We start from the raw sequence: 13,119 nt of genomic DNA on the forward strand, positions 1-13,119 counted from the left end.
TGATCCTGCACATACATTATCTCCTAAGATGTGCCTGTCTCTTCCCATTCCTGCACCACATAGGCTCACCTCACAGTTTAGGACCAAAGGTTTGAAATCCTGAGCACTTTTGTTCTCACCCCACAAATCCACACCCAAAAGTTACCTGACCCTAACAAGAGCTGCATTGGTTTGGATACTGCCAAAAAACCTCCCCCTTCTGGACACACTGGATAAGGGACTGGGATGTAGAACAGCCATCAATGCTCCACGGTATGTGCTACACATGACTCTCTAAACAGCTCTAGCTGTATCTATCATAGGTATCAGTGCTTTATTCCCACTTTGTTTGGATCAGGATCTGATGAAGTTCACTATTCCTTCCACACCAAAAGTGGGAGCAAGGTCTTCTTGGAGTACATCTTGAGAAAATTAAAAAAAAAAAAGAAATAAAAAAGAAATAAATAAATAGCACCTTCACAACACTGTCTTTTGTGATTTTATTAAGAGATGTCTTCAGGACAGACAAGCTTCTGGTTGCAGACGTGACAAACCCTACAATGAGAAACAGAACACTCAGTGAGCTGGATGCAAACTCTTTTCCATAACCATCATCCTATCCCAAACAAAGAATAAACCAAGCTTTTCAATAAACTGCATTTCTCATTTCCTGCTTTTTGTCCAGTGATCCCCCTTTTTCCCACTAAGGCAGATATTGTCAGATTCCCTGGTAAGACTTAGACTGTGATTACTTCTTTACAAAAGAACCCTACAGATTGTTCTGACATGGCTTCTAAGGCCATCCCAAACTGGATCCTGGGGCAGGACAGGATGGATATATGAGGAATACATTCCCTGTGCTGCCAGTTGCACTCTGGTACAACACCAACACATCCAAGGCACCCAACCCAAGCCACTCAAAGTGTAATAATCCGAGGTCTCCAAATCCATGCTGTGTAACACATCATGGAGCAAGGCATGTGGACAGAGCAATCATGTCCAGGAGTGTTCTGAGCTGCTCTGCCACATGCCTTGAACCCTGTCCCCTTCATCCAGTGCAATGCTCAAACCCAACCCTGGTCACTGTGCTGGGCACAACACAGCAGCTTGTCTTCCCAAAATCCCAGCTTTCCAGTGGTTTGGGTGGCCCTCAGCACACTTGCCTCCCACTGCTGCCAGGCACCTACCCCTCAGGCAGTGGGCACTGGCTGAGGCATGGCTGGCTGTTCTGGCTTGCCACCTTTCTGCTCTGAAATGGGGGTGGTGGGCAGAATCTCTTCTTTGGGTTCCACAATGCTGACGTGGTCTGGCAGAGGCTTTTTGGGGCCAATCTTTCCACTGGGGTCCCAAGGCAACATAATCTTTACTTTGATTCCCAGCACTCCTGCAAAGAGTGACAGGACAAGGGAGACAAAAAATAGATTAAGCACAGGTTCATAGGGATGACCACCAAGGTTACAAAATATCTCTCTGCACACCGAAGATCCGCTGACAGCACTGTAACACAGCTTTAAAAAATCCGATTACTGTGACTTTGTATCAGTGTTGTAAATTCAGGCAACTTAAAGCTCGATATCCAAAGTTACTCAACTTTACTCTCAACTCATTCTAAGCCTGGCTTTAAATTCTGTCCTCTTCCTCAGCTTATTTTTCTAGGAAACCCTCCCATTTTTTTTTTTTTACATCCCTTCTCAGACAAATGCCTCTAAATCATCCAATGAGCAGGACGTCCTGGCCAAGGCAGCCTTGGCACAGCACCACAGAACGTGGCACAGAGCAGGCTGCAATGACACGGGGATGTCCCTTCTGACTCGTCATCGTATCATCACCGAAGGGAAGGAGAACAGCTCTGGGCTGTGCTGGTATCCCTACACCAGGAGTTTTGCAACTAACTAACCCAAAGCCAGGTAAGACACACAAGTCATTTGTGTTTTACCAGGAGGGAGAACAGGTGGAAGCAGATTTAGCTGGGAAGACTGTCTGACACTTTGGAGCACCTCTGTTCTCTCTGCCCATCTCGAGGAGCCAGGAAAACCAGAATCCCAGCTGCCAAGGGCTCTTAAATCCAGGCAACAGGCACTTCATCTGAAGTTATCACCAGCCTCAGAGACCCCAGGACACAAGTGACAGTGTCTGGAAAATCTACAGCCACATTCCCAACTGGAAATATTCAAACCCCATCAAGAGAGAAGTTGACGGCCTGGTATGACCACATTGGCTGCTGAAGGCCCCTTGGCTTTCCATTCCCTATGACTTCTACTTTATATGTAATGTTCAAATCCCACAGTGAGAGCTCAAAAGCCCAAGAAATCAGGATTTTCAGAGTCTGAACCATCCACAGAAGCAGAACTGAACTACTCTGTGTGCATCATTACTACATGAATTTCAACCCACAGATGCCAGTGGGAAACCTCCATCCTGTCAGTGGAAAACCTCCAACCTGCAGGAACAGGATGCCAGGAGCTGAGATTTTCTATTCCTGAAGTTCTAGAGAAGGAAGCCAGCAAAGGGATGTGCATGCCAGGCACTCACCCTGCCGGAGTAGGACGTGACGCACGGCTGTGTCCACGTAGTAATTCACTGGGTCCCCACTGTGGATCATCAAGCCATCCACAAACTTCATGGATTTGGCCCGCTGACCTCGGAGTTTGCCGGACACGACGACCTCACAGCCCTTGGCCCCGCTCTCCATGATGAAGCGGAGGACGCCGTAGCAGGCTCTGCAGGCAGAGGACAGCCACGCCATGAGCCCACTCTGCCACACACACAGGGCTCCCTGGCGGAATTTTTACCACCATTCCAATCTCAGTTTCATGTGTCAGGAGTGCAGCTCCCATCCCTTCTCAGACAAATGCCTCTAGATCATTCACTGGTGACAGGAGGCTGCTGCTGAAGGGCCTCATGCAGCACCACAGAACGTGACACTGCGGAGGCACTGCCACCAGAGCCACCCGCTTCTGACTCGTCATCGTATCATCACCGAGGGGATGTGAGAGCAGGGCCACTGCCACCTGAGCCACAACACAGCCACAAGACCTGAAATGCTGTTTGCTTCGCTCCTCCACCCATTTATTCCCAGAGAAACACGTGCAGCTTTATGCCACACAGACGGCCTGCAACCAGACATACCCATAACACTCGTAACTGCACAAAACTTTCAGTGCAGCATTACCAGGTTAAACCCTGGAACTGCAGAGGAGTTGTTCTTTGGGGACGGCACTGGAATGCCACACTTGTCCCACAGGCAGGCTGCTGTACTCACCTGCGCACAGCCAGCCCTCCCAGGAGCTTGTAGCGCAGGGACTCGGCCTGGGCGATGGCACACAGGCCCCTCGTGGCCACCTTCTCGGCGTACAGCTGCACAGGAGAGAGGCACACTCACAACACTGCTCTTCGCCAAATCAACCACACAATCACAGCATGCTTGGGCCTGGAAGGATCACCCCGTTCCACTCCTGCCATGGGCAGGGACACCTTCCACTAGATCGGGTTGTTCCAACCTTGCCTTGAACAATTCCAGGGATCCAGGGGCAGCCACAGCTTCTCTGGGCAGCCTGTGGCAGTTCCTCACCACCCTTAAATTTAACTTTTACTTCAGCAGAACCTAGGAGCTTCATTCTAGTCTACACCCCACATCCAGCCCAGTTAATCCTTCCACATTTACATGCAGCAGCTGTATCCTACATTCCCTCTCCTGTATAATGGGATCCAACAGCACTGGCCAAGCTGGAATAAATGAGCCCAGCACACACATTCCCCCTCCCTCCCTGATTTGTTTTACAGCAAGGAACTAGTAACAGGAGCAGATTTCATGGAATAGAGCTACAGAATCCATTGGGTTGCAGGGATCCTTCAAAGGACACCTAGTTCAACCTTTCCCTGGGAAAACACCCTGAACAACAAGGATCAAAAATAACTGGTGTGTCACTTTACATTCTGTTTCTCCAAGATGCTTCTGCAGCAGAGCAGCAGAACAGTTTCTTTGGAATTCATTTTGTATTTCAGTGCAGGAGTTTTCTGAGGCCAAGTAACACATGGCCCAAGTTATCCTGATACCACCTTTCAAGTGACACTATCCTGCCACCACAAATCCAACTGCACCACACAGTTCCTGAGGCAGTTTTACCTCCACGCTTCCCTCGGGGAATCCAAACCTCTTCTGCACCACAGCCGTCAGCTCCCGGATCCGGCGTCCCTTCTCTCCCAGGACATTCTGAGTTCTGCAGGAAAATAAGTACAGGACAAGTGAGAAAAGTGTCCCCAGGAGTGAGACTGGAGCCATCCCAAAGAGCTTTCAGAGCATCCCAGCTCAGGAAGGCTGAGTTACCTGGTGGCAAGGATGATAATCTCAGTCCTAGTTGGAGTGACCCGGACTTCCACTCCGGAGTATCCATCCTCAGCCAGTTCCCGAGTCAAGAACTCGTTCAGCTCAGCTTTGAAGATGCCATCAGCAACAAACTGATAGACAAATTGACAAAGTCAAGGTCTTGTCACATTCTGAACTGGAGTGCAATTCACCCAAATTCCTCCTGCAGCCTGACAGCCTCTCCTGACAAATTCCTCCTCCTCTGAGAGAAATCACAGAATACTCTCAGTTGGAAGGCACCCACAAGGAACACCCAGTCCAACTTTTACACGAACAGCCCAGAGACTGAACCCACAACCTCGATTTCATCAGCACCGTGCTCTGCCCAACTGAGCCAACTTCAGGTTGCAGCAGTGGGGAAAAATGGAACTCCCTTCCCTGAAATTCAATTCTCAGAAATAATCCACTCCTAGCAGGAGCCTACACCAAACACAGCCACTATTCACGCTGCGATCTCAGCTCTCTGCTGTAATTCGGGAGAAATTTAAGGGAAATAATTAGCGGGGTCACATCCCTTTCCCAGCCCCATGGGAAGGTGCTGCTGGAACTCCTGACAGCCCAAACCTCCCTCGCTCCATGGGACAGGCAGCGCCCCGTGCCCTTCCAGCCCGCAGAGCGGGGCAGCCACTAACAGCAAATCCTTCCTACTGGGAAGCAAAGGGAAAAGCCCGCAAATCCCGGCTCCCGGCGCCGCTCCGCACCTCTGCGCGCAGCCCCGGGGAAGCGCCCGCTCCATCCCGCCGCCATGTTCCCCGCCGGGCCCCGCGCCGCATCCGCCGCCATCCTCCCCCGTCCGCAGCCGCCGCCCGCCGTGCCCCCGCCCCGCCCGCTGCTGGGGCCGCGGCGGGCGATGTGGCAGCGCCCGGCGGCCGCGGGGGATCCGTGCGGCCGCGCTCACCTTGCGCTTCTTGGAGATCTGCACCGCCATGATGAGCCGCGGCCCGGCGGAAAAGAGGGAGCGGGCCCCGCGGCGGTGCTATATCCGCCTTCCGCCGCGCGCCATTGGCTCGGCCCCGGCACTTCCGGCGGCGAGCGAGGCCCCATGGGAGATGTAGTCTTTGCCGTGTGGGGAGGGCTGTGCACCAAACCAGCGTTAAACGGACACGAGAGTCAGCAGCGTGTACAATAAAACAGATAAATGATAATTCACCTCGGGCTTATACCTGGAGACCTGCAATGCCCAGTCGTTGTTGTCGGAGGGTGCTCTGCTGTTATCCAGGAATCACAGCATGGCTTGGGAAGGGACCTTAAAGTTCATCCAGTGCCATCCTCTGCCATGGCAGGGACACCTTCCACTGTCCCAGGCTGCTCCAAGCCCCAGTGTCCAGCCTGGCCTTGGACACTGCCAGGGATCCAGGGGCAGCCACAGCTGCTCTGGGCACCCTGTGCCAGGGACCTGCCACCCTCCCAATATCCCAGCTGTCCCTGCCCTCTGGCAGTGGGAAGCCATTCCTTCTTGTCCTGTCACAACACATTTTTTTTATTGCTTTAGGGATTGTAGGGGATTACAAAAATAATAACAATAATGGGTAGGGTTGATGCACAGGAAGCGGAGATTTAAACTCATCTTATCATGGATGTTATTATGGTTTGCACTTGGACCTGATGACCTTAAGGGCCTTTTCCAATCTAAGTGATGCTGCGAAAATGCTCTCAACCACAGCAGGAACATCAGTAGGAGCAGTAAAAGCCAGGGAAAAGCTTGGTTTGCCACTAGATGTCAGCGCAGACGCTTTCCCAGGCTGCGAAAAGCTCTTCCCCAGGGATTCCCTTATCCAGAACTGGATGGATGCACTTAGCGCAGGCAGGTGGCGGTGGTGGCGAGGAATTGTGTCCCCTCCTGTCACCAAACACCTTTGTCTCGCTTCTGGTGTGTCCTGCCCTTCCCTCAGGCAGCTCCCTGAGCCTAAGATTCTCTGTCCCATGCAGAAGATCAGACTTTGGAGGAGTGTCCAGCAGCTGGGGATGACTCTGTGCAGAAATTTGAGCCCTATGAGCCCTGGGGTCTCCAATAATTTTTCAGAAAAGACACCCACAAGCTGCACAAACCCCACTCTGTTGTTTTCTGTTGTTTATTTTACTTTCAGAAAATAGCTGCCCAAGATCATCTGTTTTTTAGGCTGAGTTTACCCAGGAGGGGCTCACCAAATATATTTCTGTGTCATATAAAGACAGAGAAAGGCACAACACGAGGAAAAAGCCTGACCGTGACATGTGTCCCCTTTTCCATGGCATATTAAGGACAAACTATGTGTCATGTCAGCATTTCAGGATCAGCACCCAGGGCTGGAGCTGGGCACCAAGCAAGAGCCTGGGTGGTGTTTGGCACCAAGGGAATGTCCCCTGTCCCCCTAGACATGGCCTGGCTCAGCCAGTGGGCTCTGAGCTTCACAGCCGAGGACATTTCAGTGCCGTCCCCAAATAGCAATGTGGGATTCCTCCCTCAGCATCAGCATCAGCCATCCCTGGCTGCAGCCCAAGCCAGCCCTGGGTGATGCTGCCAGGTGGTGGGCATGGATTCTGGGCTAGCTGGAGATGTCCCTGCTCACTGCAGAAGGGTTGGATTAGATCAGCTTTAAAGGTCCCTTCCAACCCCAGCCATTCTGTGATTCCGTGAATTCATCTCTGCTCCATCCCTGCTGAAATGGAGCCTGGCAACATTCCAAAAAAGCTGTGACACGCCTGCACCCCTCTCCACAGAGAGCTCAGGTGTGGTCCAGCGGTGGCTTGGATCTGCAGCACGCCTGGAATTATCCATACATCCCATGATGAGTGACATGGGACACTCAGGTTTCTGGGTCCCCACCCTCAGGGACTGCACCCTCGCTGTTCCCCGTTTCCCACTCCTTTTGTAAAGCCTGCCATGAGAGGTCAGGAACTGTCTTGTCACTGGCACAGGAGCTTTTGTCCCCAAAGGACATCCAGACGATGGAAAAAACTTCGGGGTTGCTCCAGCCATGACCCTCCCTGGCTCTGGGCACATCCCAGCTGCCCTCAGCTGGCACTAAACCCTGGGCTGCAGCCCCTGCTCTGGCAGCAGCCCTCACATCTCCTCTTGGACTGAGCACCCACAGCAGGAGCAAAATGAGGGATGCACGGGAAGGATGTGGCACTTGGCAGCAGCAGGAACCCCCTGTGCCCCCAGGGAGGGCTCCTGGCAGGTGCTGGGAGGTGGTGCCAGGTTTCCTCGCTGTGGGGGATGTGGCTCGGAGCAGGTTTGAGAATCGGGAGCTGTCCTGCCTCCCCCCAGCTCCATTCACTGCCCAGACAGTGACATGGTTTATGGGCATTGCACGGGCTCAATTAATCCAGTATCCCAGCGTTTGCTCCCCAGGAAGCTGGCTCCTGTTCAGAGCAGGCAGGAGGGGCTGGCAGCCCTCTGCAGGGAAAGGGCCAGGACAGCCAGCAGCTTTCCCAGCTCGATGGCACACTGGGTTTTGGGATATCCTCTGCTTTCTGTGGGCAGTGACAAAGGTGGCATTGGGAACGAGTGTCCTGCCTGGGAAAGTCCTCAGCTGCCATTGCTGCTCCCAGAATAAGGGAGATCCTGCCAGGGACTGTGCTGGCTCTGCAGGAGGATGAGGGAACAGCCTTGGGGTCATAAAAAATGCAAACTGGTACAGGCAGAAGCACAGGGGCTGCCCATTCCTGCTGTGCTCTCTCCAGCTCAGACACCTGCAGGATTTGGGGTGACATGCTCATGCCAGGCCTTATCACCTCTCTGGATATGCCTGAGGAATTCAGGAATCTCCCTTGCAGGAGCCTGTTCCTTATGATTTCTCTACATGCAAACACAAGCCATGGTGCTCCAGGGGGATTTGGACAGCCACATCCCACCCACCCCCTGTAGTGCAGGAATCATCAGCCTAGGACAGAAAACCTTCCAAATCACCTTCCCTACAACCATCAGAGGCACTGCAGAGCTAATGAATTTTCCCAGGGAGTAGCTGTGGAAAATGAAACCCTGGGTAGAGATGGACAAGATGAGATAGCTCGCATTAAATGAATGGAGATGGGTCCTGGAAGGTAATTCCAGCAGAGATAAGATGAATTGCAAGCACCAGTTGTAAAGCATTTGTAAAGTCTGACTCAGACAGGAATTTTACTGCAGGAGATGCTGTATGAGTTTAGTGCTGCAGTTGGAGCAGCTGCTACTGCCCAAGCTGTACAAACCCCTCACTGAGTTACTCACCATTTCGAGGCACCTCTGGAAATCTTCTGAGAAACCTGTTCTGCCTTCCCACGTGGAGCAGCCCTCCACAACGGGGAAAGATGGAGGGAACAGGGCTGGGAGGACAGGGAGTCAGGGCCACATTTACAGGCCTTTTGTAAACATTTCACACCTAGGAGGACTCACTGGTTTTGCTTGGCAAGGACAGGGGGAATATGTCCAGCAAACCTTCTGGAGGCAGGGGAAGGTGGCAGGATCCTGCAGAACAGAGATGGAAGAGGGCACCGTGTTTCCAGGCAGAGACAGCTCTCAGCTGCCCCAATCCCATCTCCTTCCCTGCAGCTGGAATAGTGGGATTAAAACTCGGGCAGCACCAGCTCAGCTCCAGGCTAAAGACAAAGAGCTGCTTTGGAAAGGTGTGTATGACCCTCCAGGAGAATCCACACCTCTGAGGACACATTAAAGCTTGAAAACCCGCCACCAAATGGGCAAAACAGAAGCTGAGCATTGGAAGTTGTCTGGATTTAATCCAGGAATGGCAGCACTCAGCAAGGTGTTAGTGAAGCACAGAGTATGACCCATCAGCCAACTCGATAGTAATTGCAACCTGTGACCCTCCAACACATCTGATAAATTGTTACCAGTGTTTTAGTGGCTGTTCCCAACCAGCTCCATCACTCCCACACTTTCCTTTGGGCATCTGCCCCTCTAAACAGGACCTTTCTTCACTGCCTGGATTCACTTTAAGGACTTAAAGCAGATTATTAAATAATTTAGACTTCCTTTAAAAACAGGAAATGGAATAAGGATGCTCGGTGTGCTGTTTAGCTGGGAATCCTTGGGCTCATTACTATTTAATGAACCGAGTGGCTGCCGGCAGAGGTCATTCCAGCAGCTCACACCACGGCTCTGGGTGAGGGATGTAAATTGAAACTTTAATGGGCATTTCCAGGAGTGCAGTTCGCCCTGGCACTGTCACCTGAGACCCAGCAGCTTCAGCAAGTGATTCTTAATCAGTTTTCAAGCCCCAGGAACTCGGCTGAGGGCAGGAGGAGCTGTTCTGCCCCAGCATCACATTTTGTGATGATTTACAAGTGCACTGAGATAAGGCTGGTGACAAAGGCCATTCCTTGCTGATGTGACACACAGGTACGGGCCTAGAGTGGCAGGATAAAGGGGGAATGGCTTTCCACTGCCAGAGAAATCCATAAAGCCATCCATGTGGGAGGATGACACCCTCTAAAGAGCTGAAGAGCACTGGAGGCAGTAAAGCTGCCAGGACTTGCTGAGGCTGCAGCAGGAGCCAGCAGGGATCAGGTCTCCAATCCCAGACCCTCAGGGATCCCAGGATTTCAGCTCCCTGCTTGGACAAGGGGAAGCAGAACTGCTTTGCCAAGCTGAGCCTTGGCACTGTCACAGCAGGGAGGGAGCTGCTGGTCCAGGAGCAGCCTGGCAATACCCAGCTCTGTGCCTTCCCTCCTTTCCTTGTTTTTCCCTTTCTCTGCTTTTCCCTCCTTCCCCTGTCTCCTCTCCACCCCGGAGACAAAGCCAGGGAGCAGCAGTGATAAACTGGCTGCTGGTCCAAGCACAAGGTTATTTTCTAGGACATTAAGCAGAACCCTCAGATGCCAGCTTGCAGGAGAGCCATGAAGAGGGACGAGACACCTGACCAGAATGCAAAAGAAGAGCTGCAAACTTAACACCTTTTTTTCCCCCCCCTTATCTGTTAAAAATAGCTTTAGAGGGGAAGCTCAAAGCAGCGTGAGGGGCTGTTGGCTTTAGAAAATGAGCAGTTTCAGCAGAAATCTTCCGTGACCACCACCCAGAGAGCTCTGATTTTTGGTATCTCAGCCATTCACATCTTAAATTAAACATTCAAGCTGCAATGCAGCCCAAGGGTTTGACAGGGGCTAATAAAAACCTGAAAATCTTTACCCAGCCTGCTTTTCTGTAGAAATAATACCACTAGCATCCCAGAATTATCTCCACTTACGTCTGGCTAGGACTCCAAATCAATAAATTGTCTCCTCACCCTCAGATTAGCTCGGTCAGGTAATTTTGAAAGCAGCAGCAGCAGCAGCAGCTCCCCACTGTTAGGTACAGCAGCTCTGCCAGCTGAATTAACACAAGATCCCTCGTTATCCCAGAGCAATCCCACTCCAACAGTGCCCTTGGGGAATAATTAGCACTGACCTCAACAATACTTTGTGGCTGTCTGGGAATAGGGAGTGCTATATTTATTATTACTTATATTTATTTAATTTCATATTTGGAATTAAATTTCTGTTTGGAAAGAAGAGAAAAAAATGGATAATAAAAAAACTACCACCTGTTTCTCTGGCAAAAAAACCCTCCAACTCAACCTTTTTAGAAAAGCATTACATTTTCGTTTTCCCTTCTGCCACCTTCATTCCTGGCTCAGTCTCAGCTCTGATGTCCCAAGCACCCCATGAGTGCTCAGATCCTTCCACAGAAATTCCTGGGAAGCCCAAGCACTCAGTGCTTCCCCCTGTCTCCCTCTGCCAAAAGGAGCTTCCCTCTGCAGGGCCCTTCTCTCCTGGCATCCTATCACTGAATTTGTCATCTCCCACTGTCACTGATGTTCTCAGAACCCCCAAGTCCTTCAGCCACAGTCCCCTCTCTGGCCCTTCTCTTGCTGTCACACAAAGCATCCCTTCCTCGTTTTTAAGGAGCAGCAGTCATTTCTGCCATCACATTCCCAAGAAAAATGCCAATTCTCTTTTAAACCCCACAGCAAAACCTGCAGCAGGAAATCCTGGGAGCATTAACAAGGTGAGGATTAGAGCTGCTCCCTCCTCAGAAACTAATATGTTTTTATCAATTGGGATCAATACCACAATATCAGGGTTTTTTTAACCCCATAAACCTTATTTTTAAACCCTCAGCTTCTCATGTCTCTTCATGCAAGTTTATTCCAGGAGTTAATCCAGGATTGTTGCTGTTTTCCAGACAGTGCCCCCACTCCATCCCTTCCCTTTGCTAAGCAAGGAGGCCCCAGTCTTAGAGAAATTAATTAGTGCAGTAATTTGCCCAGGACACAGAGGAGAAGCCAAATTTGTCCCACTCTGCAGGATTCAGCTGAATAAAAAAGACAAATAGCTGTGCTGTGGGATTTTAAAAAGCTGCTGTCAGCATTCCCAATGCAACCAGACCTGGAAATTCATTCGTCTTCCACTAAACAATGGAAAAAGGAGAAGCAATTACAGTAGACAAAACTAATTACAGCAGAGCTGAAGCACAGCTCACAGCACTCACTCTTCAATCTGCATTCAAAAAGAAAAATCCAACCCCAAAACCACTCCATCAAAAAAGGTGAAAATCTAGGAGTGGAATGAAAGCAATTTTGAAATAAGAAGGGGCACTTCAGCACGGCACAAGACTGGTTTTTTTTGTAAGGAGAAACCTTCAGGTGGTGCTGGCAGTGCTTGGCAAACAGGACACACGGATTTGTCCAGGGGTGATGCCAGAGTGGAGGGCAGAAATGAGCTCCCAGTTCCTCCTCAGAGGGGCCCATTCCATGCTCACCTCACTGCCAGGTGAGGTCAGGGTGGGATGTTTTCTAGCTGCCAGAAGAAATGGAGCATGATGTTAATAATGCCAAGGGCTGGGGTTAGATCTCCAAGAGCTGGACTCCATGATCCTTGGGAGTCTCTTCCAACTCAGAATATCCTGGGATCTTTGTGGAGCTCAACTTACACACTTGTGGCTGAACAGCTTCTCCTTCTGTAGTGAAGACAAAGCCCTCTAAAAGTGAGGTTATCCCTGTTTCCTGATCCTCACAGCCATCCCTGCCTGACCCAGAACACTCTGAAGATATTCACATCTTCGGGTGAAATGATACAAGAGAATCTAAAGCCTTCTGTAAAGCCCATTTAAACCCTGGCCATGGTCCAGGCTGGCAGTGACAGGGTCTGTGAGAGGCAATTCCTGATCTCCAGAGCTGCATGTCCCATGTGCCTGGCTCCTGTTCCCTTTGGATATCAGCTGTGAAATCCAGCAGACAGCAAAAGGAAACTTTAAACCAAGTGGTGGAAGAACTGCTGCTTAACACAGACAGGCTGGAAAATGGATTGCAGGGAGAAAACCTGAAGTGGGAAGAGCAGGAGGAATGGGATTGGGCTGTGGATGGATGCAGCAGACACCACCCCAGGCCTCATTCCCTGGAGATGTGGGCCACACTCAGGATTTGAAAGCCTCCATAAGCCATTTCCAACACAAAAAGCTGCCACTGGCTACAGCACATGTTTAATTCCAAAGGATTTTTGGGAACAGACACAAGGCCATGGCAGAATGTTGTTCCTCTCTGTGGATCCTTAAGGAAGTGTAGTCTGAAGGCTGGATCCTGGAACCCCATTCCTGAGTCTCCACAACCACTGCACAGCACTCAGCCCAGCACTGGTTAGCACAGAGGTTCTCCCTGCCAGAGAATCATTCAGGAAAATCCTTTCAGATCATGGAGTCCAATGATTCCTCCAGCACTGCTAGGGCCACCACTATCCCATGTCCCCAAGTGCCACATCCACATGGCTTTAAATCCCTCCAGGAATGGGGACTCCACTATTGCTCTGGGCAGCTGTGCCAG

At 50.9% G+C, this 13,119-nt stretch overlaps 1 protein-coding gene and 2 non-coding genes across 3 annotated transcripts; all 3 read right to left on the reverse strand.

The window, feature by feature from the left end:
* Positions 1-465: 465 nt before the first annotated feature.
* Positions 466-5,298, reverse strand: RPS3 (ribosomal protein S3). Its single transcript, XM_014888730.2, has 7 exons — positions 5,244-5,298; positions 4,307-4,437; positions 4,106-4,199; positions 3,242-3,336; positions 2,512-2,699; positions 1,167-1,363; positions 466-534 (listed from the first exon to the last, which is right to left on the reverse strand). Exons 1-6 carry the CDS (start codon positions 5,271-5,273, stop codon positions 1,170-1,172), a joined length of 732 nt encoding a protein of 243 aa, XP_014744216.1. The 5' UTR covers positions 5,274-5,298; the 3' UTR covers positions 466-534; positions 1,167-1,169.
* Positions 1,666-1,813, reverse strand: LOC148224655 (small nucleolar RNA SNORD15). Its single transcript, XR_015802038.1, has one exon. It is a non-coding gene; the product is annotated as a small nucleolar RNA SNORD15 (small nucleolar RNA).
* LOC148224656 (small nucleolar RNA SNORD15) lies at positions 2,818-2,964 on the reverse strand. Its single transcript, XR_015802039.1, has one exon. It is a non-coding gene; the product is annotated as a small nucleolar RNA SNORD15 (small nucleolar RNA).
* Positions 5,299-13,119: the final 7,821 nt, after the last annotated feature.

The sequence above is a fragment of the Sturnus vulgaris genome, chromosome 2 (assembly GCF_052056855.1).
Source record: "Sturnus vulgaris isolate bStuVul1 chromosome 2, bStuVul1.hap1, whole genome shotgun sequence".
Lineage (NCBI taxonomy): Eukaryota > Metazoa > Chordata > Aves > Passeriformes > Sturnidae > Sturnus > Sturnus vulgaris.